We start from the raw sequence: 15,115 nt of genomic DNA, 5'->3' as shown, positions 1-15,115 counted from the left end.
GCAGAAATGGAGAAAGAAGGAAAATAGAATTCTAAAAAATGTAAGGACAGATTAGAATGCATTTCCCTGCTTGATTCAAGTCTGAGATAATTTCTACATCTATTATACTCCCCCCATAATATCCATTCTATCCATCAGTTCCAGCTGTGAAACTGTAGTATATTTGAATACTTGTTTAAAATAATGATCTCATTTAAAAAAAAAACCTCTCACCTTTAATTTGGTTCAAAATCATAATGGACATTCCACTTTCACATCATATTTCCATGCTGCCTCTATTCTTGATGCTGTCCAGCGGCCAAGGCAAATTAGAAGGTTGGACTTTATACATATTCAAACAGTGCTCCCAAATCATTTTGCTCTCTTACAGAATGAAATTTCTTATCCCTTCAGCCCTCTCCATAGGATAAGTCAGTCCTAGGGTCATTCTACAGGCCAAAGAAAAATAAATGGACACAAATCCAACACTGAAAGTGGCAACATTCAGAAATCAGCAAGGAGTGTTTCCATCTCCAAGGTCACCCAGTTGCAAGAAATGAAAGCTACCATTCTTTAACAAAGAACTTAAAAGGAGACGTTACAGTAAAATAGAAGAACCAAAATTTGTATGATTCAATTCACTTAGAGCTCAACCAACTCACGTAATAGGCTACAATTGTCCATAAGGTGAGAAAACATGATCTTGCTGATAATAATTTGGAAAAAGATTGGGGAAAAGTTTGTGAGATAAAAATCTTACTGTCTACTAATCCCACTGATTTCCTTAGTGTTAGCTAGCATCCAAAAATATTTTGTGTACAATTTTTGATGAAATTGGGGGTTTATAATAGGTGTTTTTTTTTTCTGAATCAGAACATGCAGCAACTAAGTCTCAAGAGTGTCCTATTTTGCAGAGCTCACCTTTTAAAATTGTTCCTGGCTTTAGTTTAACAGAACCAATTCTGGCCACTGAATTATCCAAAGGAAGACATTATCTGAACATGGATTTGATGACCAATGAGGCTTGTAACTCACTGGGACTTGATTTTTTCCCCCCAATATGCTACCTTATCTTTCTTTTCCAGCAACAACTTTTAGAGAATGAAGTAAGAGCATATTTCCTCTTTACACTAGGAACCAAACAAACATGAGTGTAGAAGGTTGGATCACAGACAACCTTCTTGTATATATAGAATTAGATTGCTTAATCAAGGTCCATTAAGGGTTTTGCTGAACATGTGAAGGGAGAAGTACAAATATGGGGTACCAGACCCAGTACTGTCTTTTTTCATCCTCACATTTCAGTGGTGTAATGTAAGGTCCTCAGCTTGGTGTCTTCCAAATATCAACATCAACACCACCCACAACCCTCAGATAGGCTAGGGAAGTTTAGGGTTACCAGATGTACAACAGAAGGAGGACATGTCTTCCTTTTTGTCCTCATATCCCAAGTCTGACAAGCATAGCATTAAAATCAAATATTGTTCAGTTTTTTTATTATTATTACTTTGGACTTTTTAATAACACTCATTTAAGCTTTCATATATTATAATCTTGTATATTATCTGCTTCTTTCTTTCCCTCAACTGTCAACAGGGTTGGCAGTCTAGATTTAAGTAATTTAATTTATATCCTGATTTCAGCTTCATTCCATCCCCTTCAAATTTACGATCACTGTTGTCTGTAGATCACATGACTCATACTTTTCTAAAATGTCAATTATATATTATTGCTAGCATATATTCTTGAAAATAAAGAAATATTGGAAAAATATTGTAATTGAAAAACCCATCTTTAGGCTGCTGGAAAAAGTAATTTTATATACAGGTAGGCCTAAGGGGTTTGTTTGTTTTGCAGTTTTCACTCTAATTTTTGTTGCACCAAGAAAAAGTGTGTTCTTTTCCCAATTTGTCTTCTTTTCCAATTGTCCATGTCCTCCTTTGTTATCAGTTTAGTTTAATGGTTAAGAAAACCAAGCTAGAAACCAGGAGGCAGTGCTTTAGATATGAAAGTCATCTGGATGACTTTGTGCCAGTCCCTCTCAAACCAACCCACTTTACAGAGTTTGTGGGGGAAATGGAAGAAGCAGCAGCTTGTGTGTTTTTGCTGCCTTATTATATAAATGTGAGATATGAACAAAATAACTCTTGAGAAATTAGTACAACTTTTGAACATCTTTTAATGAATAGCAAGTTACTTTAGACAGATAATTTTATTTGAGACATGTGTTAACATGTAATGTGAGAATCATTAAATAAATATTCTTCTCCCCTCCCGTCCAAATGCTAAAATATTGGAAGAAAAGTAAAATCACTAACTCTAAAACGCGTTTTTATCCACCACGACTCTCTTCCAGAACCTCTTTGAAGGAAAAGTATTTATATGCAGCAACTAGGACCCAACGTCTGGCGGAACGCTTACCGCTTTCCTTCAGTTTCAATGCTTTGAAGCGCAATCCCCCATCTTGGTTGTGGGAACCTCGATTGAAACCCCTCCAACTTTAACCGTGCCACCAAAAGAGATAGGGCAGTTTCACGTCTATCGCCATTTTGGATCGGAAACGAGGTTGCGGGAGCCAATGGAGAGCAGCAGCAGCGGCTGCAGCCGCATTTTCTCGCAGGTATTTGTTGGCAAGAGAGCGTGGGGTCGTAGCATGTTTTAGGCATGCAGTTTCATATTTATCTTTCCGCTGCATCAATGATAAAAAAATATTCCTGATGCATTAACTATAATTCCCATGATTCTCAGCCAGTTACTGGAGTCGTAGTCCAGCCACAAATTAGGGAATACTGGTTGATCTTGGGAACCTTGCAAAAATGCTGCCGTTTGTATTCGGTTTACAACCCGCCTGATTCTCAAAGCAACTCCTCAGGACGTGAGGTCGATTAAGCAATTGCAAAGAGATCTTTGCAGAATCTTGTGACACCTTTAAAAAACCCACCAATGCATTTATTACCATGCAAGTCCTCTTCATCAGAGGCGTGACATTTGAGACGAGACGGAGGTGTATATTAAACACCTTGGTCTGTGGTGGGAGGTGGGAATAGGAAATAAAATGGAGCACACGCCGACCGCGATAATTGACAGTAGCCATTCACAAAAATCAAAGTTATCTTGAGCATTGGAGCACTTTTGCCACCTGAGAGATTAGTGCTATCTAACTTCTAATTCATATCCAAATCCCCCAGGCTCCCTCGGATACACCATGCAACTGTGACGCACACTTTGGGTCAGAGATAAAGGTGTCTGCCAGATCCTCTCTGCCTAGAAGAAAGAAGAAAAAGCTGAGCTGTGAGCTGCAGGATGGCTTTGGTATCTCCTCTGATCTTTTTGCACAGATATACAAGAAATAATAAGCAGGAGCAGTGTTTCTCAAGCTTGGCAACTTGAAGATGTGTGGGCTTCAACTCCCAGAATTCCCCAGGCAACTGGCTGGGAAATTCTGGGAGTTGAAGTCCACACATTTTCAAGTTGCCAGAGTTGTGAAACATTGGGCAAGAGGCTTTGTCAGTGTAGCTATTATCCCTGAGCTACCTTGACTGTCTGGGAGCAATACATTCTGTTTTCCCCCCATCCTCATTGATTTTATTTTTCATTTAAAATATTTATGGTCTAGCTAGGAGGTCTTGTGGCAGTTCGCAGCTTATGCAAAAAAGGAAATTAAAATCAATTATAACTTACTTTAAACACACAGAATAATAACCACAGTACTACTGATTGAAACACACAAAGGAGTAAAAGGCGCTGTCAGGCCCTGGATGCTTAAATCTCAAAAATAGAGAGTGAAAAGCCAGATCTTTGCCTGACACTGAAAGGCCGGCCATGGCAGTGCCAGCCTAGCATCTAGAGAAAGAGGATTCCCAAACTAGGGTGCCACAGCAAATGAAGGTTCCCTCCCATGTGCCCACATATTTCTTCTAACATGGGACATTGAGCAGTCCTTTCTGTGCAAATCTTCAGATTTAGTTATTGCGAGAATCTCAGGCATTCTTTACTATTCCCACCCTTACAGGTAGTCCTTGATTTACAACAATTCATTTAGTGACCGTTTGAAATTACAATGGCACTGAAAAAAGTGACATGACCATATTTCATTGCAACATCCCCATGGTCACCTGATCAAAATTCAAACGCTTGGTAACTAGTTCATATTTATGACCGTTGCTGTGTTCTGGGGTCATGTGATCATCTTTTGTGAACCAAGTCAATAGGGAAGCCAGGTTCACTTAACAGCCATGTTACTAACTTAAAAACTGCAGTGATTCACTTAACAACTATGGTGAGAAAGGATGTAAAATGGGGCAAAACTCAAATGTTTCACTTAACAATAGAAATTTTGGTCTCAATTGTGGTTGTAAGTTGAGGACTACCTATAATTTGAACATAATACTCCTACCTCTTCTCTTCTCCACAACAATTCTATGAGGTGGGTTTGTTTATTTACTTGTATCCCACCTTTATTATTTTTCCCACAGCAACCCTGAGAGGTGGGTTGGGCAGAGAGAGATTGACTGGCCTAAAGTCACCCAAATACTTTTTGTAGTTAAGGCAGAACCGAACTCACAATCTCTTGCTTTCTAGCCTTTACTACTAGGCCAAACTGGTTCTCAGGGTTGGCCTGAGAGGGAGCAATAGGCCCAAAGTCGCTAAGCCAACTGTGATGCCTAAGGGAGGACTAGAACTCATGGCCCTCAGTTTCTAGTTCACCCATGTATGTATACATGTGTCAGATATTGAGGCCCTGAGCATCATTACTACAAAATAAGCCAGCCATACGTGTCTACTGTAGTTTTCATGTGAGGGAGTGCCTAAAGCAGGGGTCAGCAACCTACGGCTCTGGAGCCGCATGTGGCTCTTTCACCCCTCTGCTGTGGCTCCCTGTCACTCAAAATAAACGTCAAAACCGCCATTGTGTGACACCTGCCGGCACGCGATTTATTGAGCTTTTCGACCCCCTGGTAGGCCAACCATGGATAAATCCAAGAAAAGAAAAGTTTCAGAAGAAAACAGAACTACATATGCTAGTTTTATTTATTATTTATTTATTTTATTAAATTTCTATACTGCCCTTCTCCCAAAGGACTCAGGGCAGTGTACAGCCAGAAATAAAACCATGACAGTAGAAAAATTAAAAAAAGTTAAAACAATTAAATCAATTGGCCGAAAATTCTAATAAAACAACCCATTAAAATTGTAAAAATATTATTATTATTTAGGCCAGCCCTGCTTGTTAGAATAGTAATATTTTTAGGGCACGGCAAAAGGTACGCAGGTCGGTAATCCTACGAATCTCCGGGGGCAGCTCATTCCACAGGGTAGGGGCCCCCACAGAGAATGCTCTCCCCCTGGGGGTCGTCAGCCGGCATTGTCTAGCTGACAGCACCCGGAAGAGCCCCTCTCTGTGGGAGTGTATCGGTTGATGGGAGGCTATCAGTGGCAGAAGACGGTCTCGTAGATACCCAGGGCCCATGCCATGGAGCACTTTAAAGGTGGCAATCAACACCTTGAATCGCACCCGGAAGACCACCGGGAGCCAGTGGTCCTGCAGGAGTGGTGTTACATGGGAGCGTCGGGTTGCTCCCATAATTACCCGCACAGCCGCATTCTGGACCAGTTGGAGCCTCCGGGTGCTCTTCAAGGGGAGCCCCATGTAGAGAGCGTTACAATAGTCCAGACGGGAAGTGACAAGGGCGTGAGTGACTGTGTGTAAGGAGTCCCGATCCAGAAAGGGACGCAACTGGTAAATCAGGTGAACCTGATAAAAAAAAAAACCTGGCCACAGCCGTCAGATGGTCTTCTAAGGACAGCTGCGAGTCCAGGAGGACACCAAGTTGCGAGCCCTCTCTGAGTGGGCCAAGATCTCACCCCCTCAGAGATGAGGTGATGGAGTGATGGAGTCACTGGAGTCACTGACACTGGAGTCACTGACTATGACGGGAAACCACAGCCACTCGGTCTTGGAAGGGTTAAGTCTGAGCTTGTTCCTCCCCATCCAGATCCGTACGGTTTCCAGGCACCGGGACATCACTTCAAGGGCATCATTGGGGTGGCCCGGGGTGGAAATGTACAGCTGAGTATCATCAGAGTACTGATGGAAATCCACCCCGAAGCCATAGATGATCTCACACAGCGGCTTCACATAAATGTTGAACAGAAGGGGCGAGAGGACCAACCCCTGTGGCACCCCACAGACTAGGCATCTTGGGGTCGACCTTTGCCCCCCTGCCAACACAGACTGCGTACGGCCGGAGAGGAAGGAGGCAAACCACCATATAACAGTGCCCCCCACTCCTAACCCCCTCTAGCTGGCGCAGCATGATAACATGGTCGATGGTATCAAAAGCCGCTGAGAGATCTAACAGGACCAGGACAGAGGAACAACCCCAGTCCCGAGCCCTCCAGAGTCCATTGGTCCAGGCCGACCAAGCGACCAATGCCGTTTCCGTGCTATACCCAGGCCTGAAACCCAACTGGAACGGATCCAGATTTTGTGGCCGCTCAAGAAATAGTCAAGCACAGGAAGGGTTTTGTGGTTCCCAGTGTTTTCTTTTCTGTGGGAAACGGGTCCAAATGGCTGTTTGAGTGTTTAAGGTTGCAGACCAGTGGTGGGTTTCAAATTTTTTTACTACCATTCTGTGGGTGTGGCTTGGTGGGTGTGGCAGGGAAAGGATACTGTAAAATCTCCATTCCCACCCCACTCCAGGGGAAGGTTATTGCAAAATCCCCATTTCCTCCCGATCAGCTGGGACTCGAGAGGCAGAGAATAGATGGGGGTGGGGCCAGTCAGAATTTTTACTACCGGTTCTCATAATTACTCAAAATTTCTGTTGTCGGTTCTCCAGAACTGGTCAGAACCTGCTGAAACCCACCTCTGTTGCAGACCCCTGGCCTAAAGGATATCAAGCATCACATATTCTGTATAGTCAGCAGATTCCAAGCCATCTCCATGATCAGAGAATGGATTACGGTCCCTGAGCTACCCGACCTGATTTATGTATCATATTAAGTCTAACCATGGCGTATTGAATAAACCACAGTTGGCTGGGTAAAAGCATAATTCTAAACCTCCAACAAATGCACCATTGTGTATTTCACAAAGCCAAATATAAGGGGCAGATCATAGGACAAGTAAGATAATATTTATAGGCTGATCTGAGTTCGTTTGGCAGATATAGATTCAACTTTCAGCCATTCACTTAGCGACCAGTCGAAGTTACAAGGGCACTGAAAAAAAGTGATTGACAACTAGTCCTCACACTAATGACTATTGCATCATCCCCAAGGTCACATGATCAAAATTCGTTCACTTGGCAACTGGCATGTATTTACAACAGTTGCCATGTCCCAGGGTCATACAATTGCCATTTGTGACTTTCCCAGCTGGCTTCTGACAAGCAAGGTCAATGGGGGAAGCCAGATTCACTTAACTGCTGTGATTCACGAAAGATCGTAAAATTGGGGACAAATCACTTAACATCTGCTTTGCTTAGCAATGGAAATTCTGATCCCAGTTGTCATGACTCGACCACTTACATGTTCAGGAGTGCACAAACTGGAGCACCTGTTCCTTAAAGAATTACTGGGTTAGCATGATTGGATCCATCTGTCAAAAAATTTATGATGGCAGCAGCAACCACCATATAATCAAAAAGAGGTAAGGCTTTGGTTGCATAGTTGTGGCTCCATCCTAATCAGGGATGGGCATCTATGGCTCTTTACAACCTATGGACTTCAATTCCCAGAACTCAGGGACATAGTGGCTCAGTGGTTAAGACGCTGAATTTGTCAATCGAAAGATCGGCAGTTCAGCGGTTTGAATCCCTAGTGCCGCATAACGGGGTGAGCTCCTGTTACTTGTCCCAGCTTCTGCTAACCTAGCAGTTCGAAAGCACGTAAAAAATGCAGGTAGAAAAATAGGGACCACCTTTGGTGGGAAGGTAACCATTCCGTGTGCGTTTGGCGTTTAGTCATGCCGGCCACATGACCATGGAGATATCTTCGGACAGCGCTGGCTCTTCGGCTTTGAAACCGAGATGAGCACTGCCCCCTAGAGTCAGGAATGATTAGCACATATGTGCGAGGGGAACCTTTACCTTTATCACAATACTCTGCCAGTCTAGTGGACTTCAATGTTTTAAAATCAGCCAGCAGAGCCATCAAGTGGGAGACAATGAGAACTGAAGCCCAAGGCTTCTGAAGATACAGATTAGAAAAGGTAGCTCTGTTCTTCCCCCATCACTCCCTTAAGCTTTGAGCAAGGACTTTGTGCATCTCAAAATTTCATTTCTCTGCACATCTGCCAAGCCAGCTGCTGAAGATTGGTTATCAGCCAATAAATAACATTTGTCACTCCCACTGCAGAATGCAGCAGAATTACCTGCTCTGGGAAAGACAACTGATTAATTAAACTTCCTACTCTGCTGATATCAAACAGGAACTTGCCGAGAATAACAGCTAAAAACAAATAGAATTTATTTTGCTTTTTTTAACCACATAATAAAGGTGAATACAAGAACACAATTTTAAAAAACCTGAGGTGCAATCCTTGATAACTATTCACATAAATCTTAGTGGCCTAAGCAATTTTTTTTTAAATCACTTGATAAGATTTCTTAAACAGGTATAGAAGTGATGTATAAAGAACAGGCTTTAGTTAATTAAAAAAGAACAGACTACAAGTAGAAGTTATTTGAGAAATTCTGCACTAAGATCTCAGTGGTTCACCATGTATGCATTTGGATAGGATTTCAAAGGTTTATTTCTTCCTTCCAGCCATTTAGCATTCATCTGACTGAGAAATGTCACAACAAGCTGGCTTGTTTCTTTATTATTTATTAATGGATGCATTTAAATTCTTTTTTTCTCTGGGAGCTCAGAGTGGCACGTATATCAAAGCAGGGACGCTTCCTTCGTCTTATCTTCACAATTTCTGAAGATGAGAGTTCCATCACCTGCTTACTCATTTTAATCCAATTTTCTGCCCTTTCAGGACATAGTAAACCAACACAGCTAGGCTAAAATGGGCCTGGCTAATTGTGGTAAGGTGTGTTGTGTGAACATCATCCTAATAACTGGCCTGTTATCCAGTCAAGTCTTTGGGAAAGTAGCTTGTCACTCTGATTCTTCCTTGTCCCAATTCATCACTTCAGCTCTATAATTTTTGAAAGGAACCATATTGTGGAAACTACAGCATAGTTAAGTCCTTGACTTACAAACACAACTGGGACCGGAATTTCCGTTACTAAACATTGTAATGTTTGTTAAGTTTGTAATGGTTGTCAAGTGAGTCATGCCCAATTTTATGACCTTTTTTTTTTTGCTGTAGTTGTTAAACGAATCACTGTACATGTAGTCCTTGACTTACAACCACAATTGAGCCCAGAATTTATATTGCTAAGTGAGAAATTTGCTAAGTGAGTTTTGCCCCATTTTACAACTTTACATGCCACGTTTGTTAAGTGAATCATTGCAGTGGTTAAAATTAGTAACACGGTTGTTAACTGAAGCTGAGTCCCCCATTGATTTTGCTTGTCAGAAGGTCACAAAAGATGATCACGTGACCCCGGGACACCACAACCGTCATAAATATGAACTAGTTCAGAGGTGGGTTCTAAAAATTTTTACTACTGGTTCTATGGGCGTGGCTTATTTTGTGGGTGTGGCTTGATGGTCATGTGACAATTATTTAGGATTTAGCAGAGGTACTGGTCTACCAGGCTTTTAACTGTACCGATCTACCCATTTATTTTTGCAGGCTGGTCTACTTATTTGTTTTTTTTTTAACAGTGATCAGCTGTAGGGCGGCCCTTTGAAGCCCTGGCAAGAGTTTAAACAGTTTTTTTCCCTCTAGCCATCAGCTGGGACTCAGGAGGCAGCAATAGATTGGGAGTGGGGCCAAATAAAAGGTAAGAATAACGCAGGGGAGGGCGCGGGGGGGGCAGAACCGGTTCGGTAACATCATATCGTCACCACTACCGGCTCGGCAGAACCGGGAGGAACCCACCACTGAACCAGTTGCCAAGCATCCGAATGTAAACCACGTGACTATGGGGATGCTGCAACAGTAAATAAGTGTGGAAAGTCATCATAAGTCACTTTTTTTGGTATCGTTGTAACTTCGAACAATCCACTAAGTGAATTATAAGCCAAGGACCAGCTGTGATTGTTAAGTGACTCATACGGTCATTAAGTGAATCTGACTTCCCCCCTTGACTTTGCTTATCAGAAGCCACCTGGGAAGGTTACAAATGGCTATCCTGTGATCCTGCAACTGTTGTAAACACATACCGATTTCCAAGCACCGGAGTTTTGATCAGGTGACCGATGGGATCCTGTGAATGATGCACATGTGAGGATCGGTCATAAGTCACTTTTTTCAGTGCCATTGTAACTTTGAATGGTTGCAAGTCAAGGACTACTTGTAATGGTAATTGAGATGGATGTCAGTGGATTCTTAGGTGGTGGTGTTCACTTACTAAGTTGTGACCGACTCTTCGCAACCCCAAGGACCATAGCACATCAGGCCCCTCTTGTCCTTCACTGTGTCCCAGAGTTTGCCCAAAGCCCTGAGAGATGTTTAGGTCCCAGGACATCAGCGTGACAGTTTATGCACTTGGAACCCCATCTCTCCGTAGCAGAAGCTGCCTCATGTCTTGGTGACCTGACCTTAGCAGCTGAGGGGACAAACTGTGGCAGCCAGCCTCTCCACCACCAGCCCAGCCCATTGGAACAGACAGCTCTCCACGATCATGCTCTGTATTGCATCCCTGAGGAAGCAGTAGCTCTGAAGAACCTGGTGAGAAAGCTGAAGGACACTGTGTCCCACCAAAGTGATCTCCTCTTCAGCCTGCAGAAAACTGTAGAGAACCAGGAACTCCAGAATCGGGAACTTCAGGTAAGGGCCAGCCATGCTTAACCTGGTGCATATAATGCCCATGGACATTCTCAGTCATCCAGGTCATGGTTGTCCCAAAAGGCCACTGGACTGTTTTCTTTTTCTTTGAAGATGTTTCATTTCTCATCCAAGAAGCTTCTTCAGCTCTGACTGGATGCTGGGGAATGGAAGGATTTATATTCCTTGCAGACAACTGGTCATTTGCATTCTTTTGGAGAGTTGTTGAGACCACTTGGAGGTTTGTCTGTGTCCTCAGGGTCACCTGAGTAATGAAAAAATCTACAAAGAAAAACAAAATCCAGCTGCCTCTTCAAAAGGACCTTTGGGACAACCATGACCTGGATGACTGAGAATATCCATAGACATCTAGCTATACATTTTGGGATGAACATCCTCAAATGGTGTGGGAGTATGAACAGGTTTCCAGAAAAATTGCAGACTGCAGGAACCATTTGCTCTTCAGTTTGAGATGGCGACAACACAAAAGCATCCCCAACAGCCTCTGTGCCTGTGTTCAACAGTGAAGGGACAGAGGGCAGAAAACATCCTGCAGAAAGCACAGCTCCACAACATAGTCCTTTCAGCAGTTCCAAAAAGGCTCCACATCCATTTGCACTATTCAGGTGACCCTGAGGACACAGACAAGCCTCTAAGTGGCCTCTACGGCTCTCTAAACAAAATGCAAATGACCAGCTGTCTGCGAGGAGTATAAATTCTTCCATTTCCCCACTATCCAGTCAGAGCAGCTGAAGAAGCTTCTTGGATGAGAAGCGAAACGTCTTCAAAGAAATACCAGAAAGTCCAGTTGCCTCTTGAAAAAGCATCTTTCCTGCATGTAATATACCAACAGAGGGATGGTGAGAAGAGAAAAAGAACCCTGAAATGTGGCTTTTGCCCTTATTTCCAGGAAAAAGCAGAAGCCAAGAAATGTCATGTTCTCACTGATCTCGAAGCCCATGTTTCTCAACTTGAAGCCAGGAACCAGTACCAGCTGGAGCCTCGGGGGCCATGTTTGCAGAAGGAGCAGGGTGCCTACAGTGCCACCATCCTCTCACTGAACAAGCAAGTGAGTGGGCAGCTTGAGGACCGAGCGCAACATGAGGTTTTCTCCCTGGAGGGTGTCAACACTCATAGCAAGTGGTTGAGGTTCTACACAGGTTTTGATGAATACCCTCGCCTCAAGGCCTTTTTGGACTTCCTCCGGGAGGGGGAGAGTCTGGAGAATGGCCCTCCTTGTGCCCTCAGCCCCGAGAACCAGCTCTTCTTGGTGCTTGTCCGGTTGCGCTTGGGGCTCCTTCTTCAAGACCTGGCTTTTCGCTTCCATATCTCCGAATCCACAGCCTGCCGCTACTGGCTGAGCTGGATGGAGCTGATGGAGCGGAAATTACGACAGGTGAGTGGCTGTTGCCAGTGCTTCCTTCTTTTTTTCTCCCTTCCTTCCTTCCTTCCTTCCTTCCTTCCTTCCTTCCTTCCTTCCTTCCTTCCTCCCCCCCTCCCTCCCTCAACCCAGTTCAGATGAGCTATCCTAAACATCTTGAGCTAATGTCTCATAGTTGAAAAAGATGGGAACTGATACTGAAACAGCATAGAAAAAATGAAGGACAGTAGAGAAACCTCAGACTGATTGTTTGTGTCTGTCCCTGTCTCTCTCTCTCTGATTATTTCAGTCTTCCTCAATGGCTGCTTATTGTATTTATCTGAATTTTTCTCAACCCTCAAAGAGTCTATCTTTATAAAATGGGAAAATCATTATTTTATCTTCCTTCTTCCCTTTTTTGGGGGAATTCTTAAGATGAGGATTAGCTGCCTTTCAGGTTCATAAAATCGTTCCTTTAAATCAGGCTACCTTTCATTATTCTTTCAAGAAAGTCTTTGCTGTGGAGATGGCTTGAAAGGTTGAATTTTGTGTTAACAAAATGGCCTCTGAGGAAGAATACTTCGATGTTAAATGCACTTGGATTATTTATTCTATGTGCTCCTTCAAAAACTTTTTTTCCCCCTATATGTGATGGCCTTTAATTTTTCCTTTGACAGTTTGAAGAAGGGTTTCTCAACCTTGGCAACTGGGACTTCAATTCCCAGAATTCGTCAGCCAGCATGAATGGCTAGGGAATTCTGGGAGTTGAAGTTCACCCATCTTAAAATTGCCAAGGTTGAGAAACACTGCAGATGCTATCGGATTTTTCAGATTGTCAGTATACGTTCTGCTATCTCCCATTTAAAAAAAAATTGTTCAAGAAATAAATGTGGTGGTGGTGGAAATCGTAATGGAAGTTGGGCTGAGGTTAAGAATTAAATTTAGCTCCCATAGCTTTGCTTGTTTCAGGGCAGCTGAAGGGATTAGTTTCTTTAAATGCAGCTCTGCAGTTCCCCCTAGTGGATCAGGCTATAAAGCACATAGCATCCTACTTACCCAATCCCATATAATTATGTATTTTCCTTATAAGATCAAACTTTAGGTGACAGTACACTCCCATCCCTGGAATTATGAATAAAAAATTGTTTCTTGTTTGATCTGTGAGCCTTGAAGTCAATTTTCCACTCCTGACAATTCCCTGCAGTTTTCTGGTCAAAGCAGTTTGCCCTTGCTTGCTTCCTCTGGCTGAGAATGAACGACTGGCTGAAGGTCACCCAGCTGGCTTAGTCCCTAAGACAAAACTAGAAGTCACAGTCTCTTGGTTGCTAATCCAGTGACTTAACCACTATCTCAAACTAGCTCTTCTGTTTGATCTGTATAATGTCTCAAATCTGAATTATATTGAAGTATCACTTAAAATCAATGGAGTATCTTAAATCTATTGATTTCAATGGGAGTTAAACCCTTTCCCTGGGCTCATTTTCCAAAACTTCCTTGATCAGTAAAAATAAAAGACCTTCACCGATACTTCTTAGCAGTCAGTTTGTGACTTTCTGAATGTCACTGAATATTTTCCTGGACAGCATGGGTCCCCATCATATTTATCCAGAAGTATTAGACGGAGGAAACCTTAGACAAGACTTTGATCTCAACAATTGGGGCACTGGGTGGACAGAATCTCATTCTAATTGTGAAGAGTTTCCTATTCACAAATCATACTAGCGACCCACTATAGCTTGCAAAATATTTAGTTGTTAAGTAGAATCTGAACAAAGTGACACTAAGCCTTGGTTTAACAAGGACTATATTCCAAAAAATTAAACAGGGCCAAAACAAAACTTTTAATTAAATGTAAATCATACTCCCATATATTCGTTTATCCCTTTAAGTGATCTTCAGACTTGGTACTTTTAAGACATGTGGGTTTCAACTGTTGAATTTAATTCAGTTCACCTGTTCCACATCTTAAAAGTTGCCAAGTTTGGAAAACACTGGATTAATCTTTAGGGTGCAGCAGCAACAAGAGGAATTACGTGGCTCTCTCAACCTATTGTGGGGGACAAAAATAACCCCCAAGTATTTGTTTTATCCTTGTGGGAACAGGAGGCTAGACTTTTTAGCTGAATCCCAACGATTGCTCATGTTACTAACCATCCAGCTTAGCTCATACACCGCCTCCTTTCCTATCTTTTTGACTATAGATGCCTGTTTAATCTGTGGGCCTACAGCAAATGGAGTTTTTTTTCTCACTACTGGCAGGTTCCAGTTGCCTTCAGCCAGCGCTACATAGATGCCTTCAAGCCACAACAGCAACTTCGACATCACGACATGGTGCTGGTGGCTCTGGACTGCGCAGAGCTTTTTTTCGAAGCTCAAGGAAGGACGCGAGGCAAACGAGATGGTTCCCGGAGTCCTCGGGCCCACTATTCAATCCAAGGGTCCGCTCTGGCTGCACCTAGCGGCTTCCTCACTTTCAATGCAGGAACGGGTCACGAGTTGCTCACGCTGCCTCCATTTCTGCAGATGGGACCCGTGGAGCTGACGGTTGAGCAAGAGGCTGCCAAGAGACAGGTACTGAGTTTACACAGCCTGACAGACAAAGCTCTTGGCTTCCGTTTCCTGCGCCTGGTTCACCCTCAGAACATGGAAGACCAAGTGAGGAGGGCCTGGGTCATCTCCTGTTACTTGGCCTGTCTGCTGCATGAACCTATGGGTCTAACATAGAGCAAGGATTCCTATATCCTCAGGACAGTATTTCAATCATCATCTCACTTTTAACATTTTGATCACAGGACTGTTCCTGTGATGAATTCTTCTTTGGAGCTAAAACTTTTCTGCTTTCCTTGATCATGGATAAAATAAAGGCAACCTTCACATACCACCTA

The 15,115-nt window shown here is 43.0% G+C and overlaps 2 protein-coding genes across 4 annotated transcripts in view; one reads left to right on the top strand and one right to left on the bottom strand.

Moving 5' to 3' along the window:
- Nucleotides 1-470, bottom strand: part of SULT2B1 (sulfotransferase family 2B member 1) — a 26,194-nt gene extending 25,724 nt beyond the window's left edge. Inside the window, exon 1 of the mRNA XM_034419544.3 lies at nt 214-470. The gene's annotated coding sequence lies outside the window, so the exon portion shown is untranslated. The remainder of the gene's footprint in view (nt 1-213) is intronic.
- Nucleotides 1-15,115, top strand: part of LOC117666714 (uncharacterized) — a 22,254-nt gene extending 7,139 nt beyond the window's left edge. Inside the window, exons 2-6 of one of the 3 annotated variants that reach the window (XM_034419539.2) lie at nt 2,336-2,599; nt 3,168-3,270; nt 10,614-10,873; nt 11,781-12,266; nt 14,490-15,115. In XM_034419539.2, the coding sequence (XP_034275430.2) occupies nt 2,558-2,599; nt 3,168-3,270; nt 10,614-10,873; nt 11,781-12,266; nt 14,490-14,954 (1,356 nt within the window). In that variant the 5' untranslated portion in view covers nt 2,336-2,557 and the 3' untranslated portion in view covers nt 14,955-15,115. Of the gene's footprint in view, nt 1-2,335; nt 2,600-3,167; nt 3,292-10,613; nt 10,874-11,780; nt 12,267-14,489 lie in introns of all 3 variants that reach the window. The other 2 variants (XM_034419538.2, XM_034419536.2) reach the window with 2 other exon arrangements.

Source organism: Pantherophis guttatus, chromosome 4, assembly GCF_059756535.1.
Source record: "Pantherophis guttatus breed Tessera chromosome 4, ASM5975653v1, whole genome shotgun sequence".
Lineage (NCBI taxonomy): Eukaryota > Metazoa > Chordata > Lepidosauria > Squamata > Colubridae > Pantherophis > Pantherophis guttatus.
This window is presented reverse-complemented; position numbering and strand designations above follow the sequence as displayed.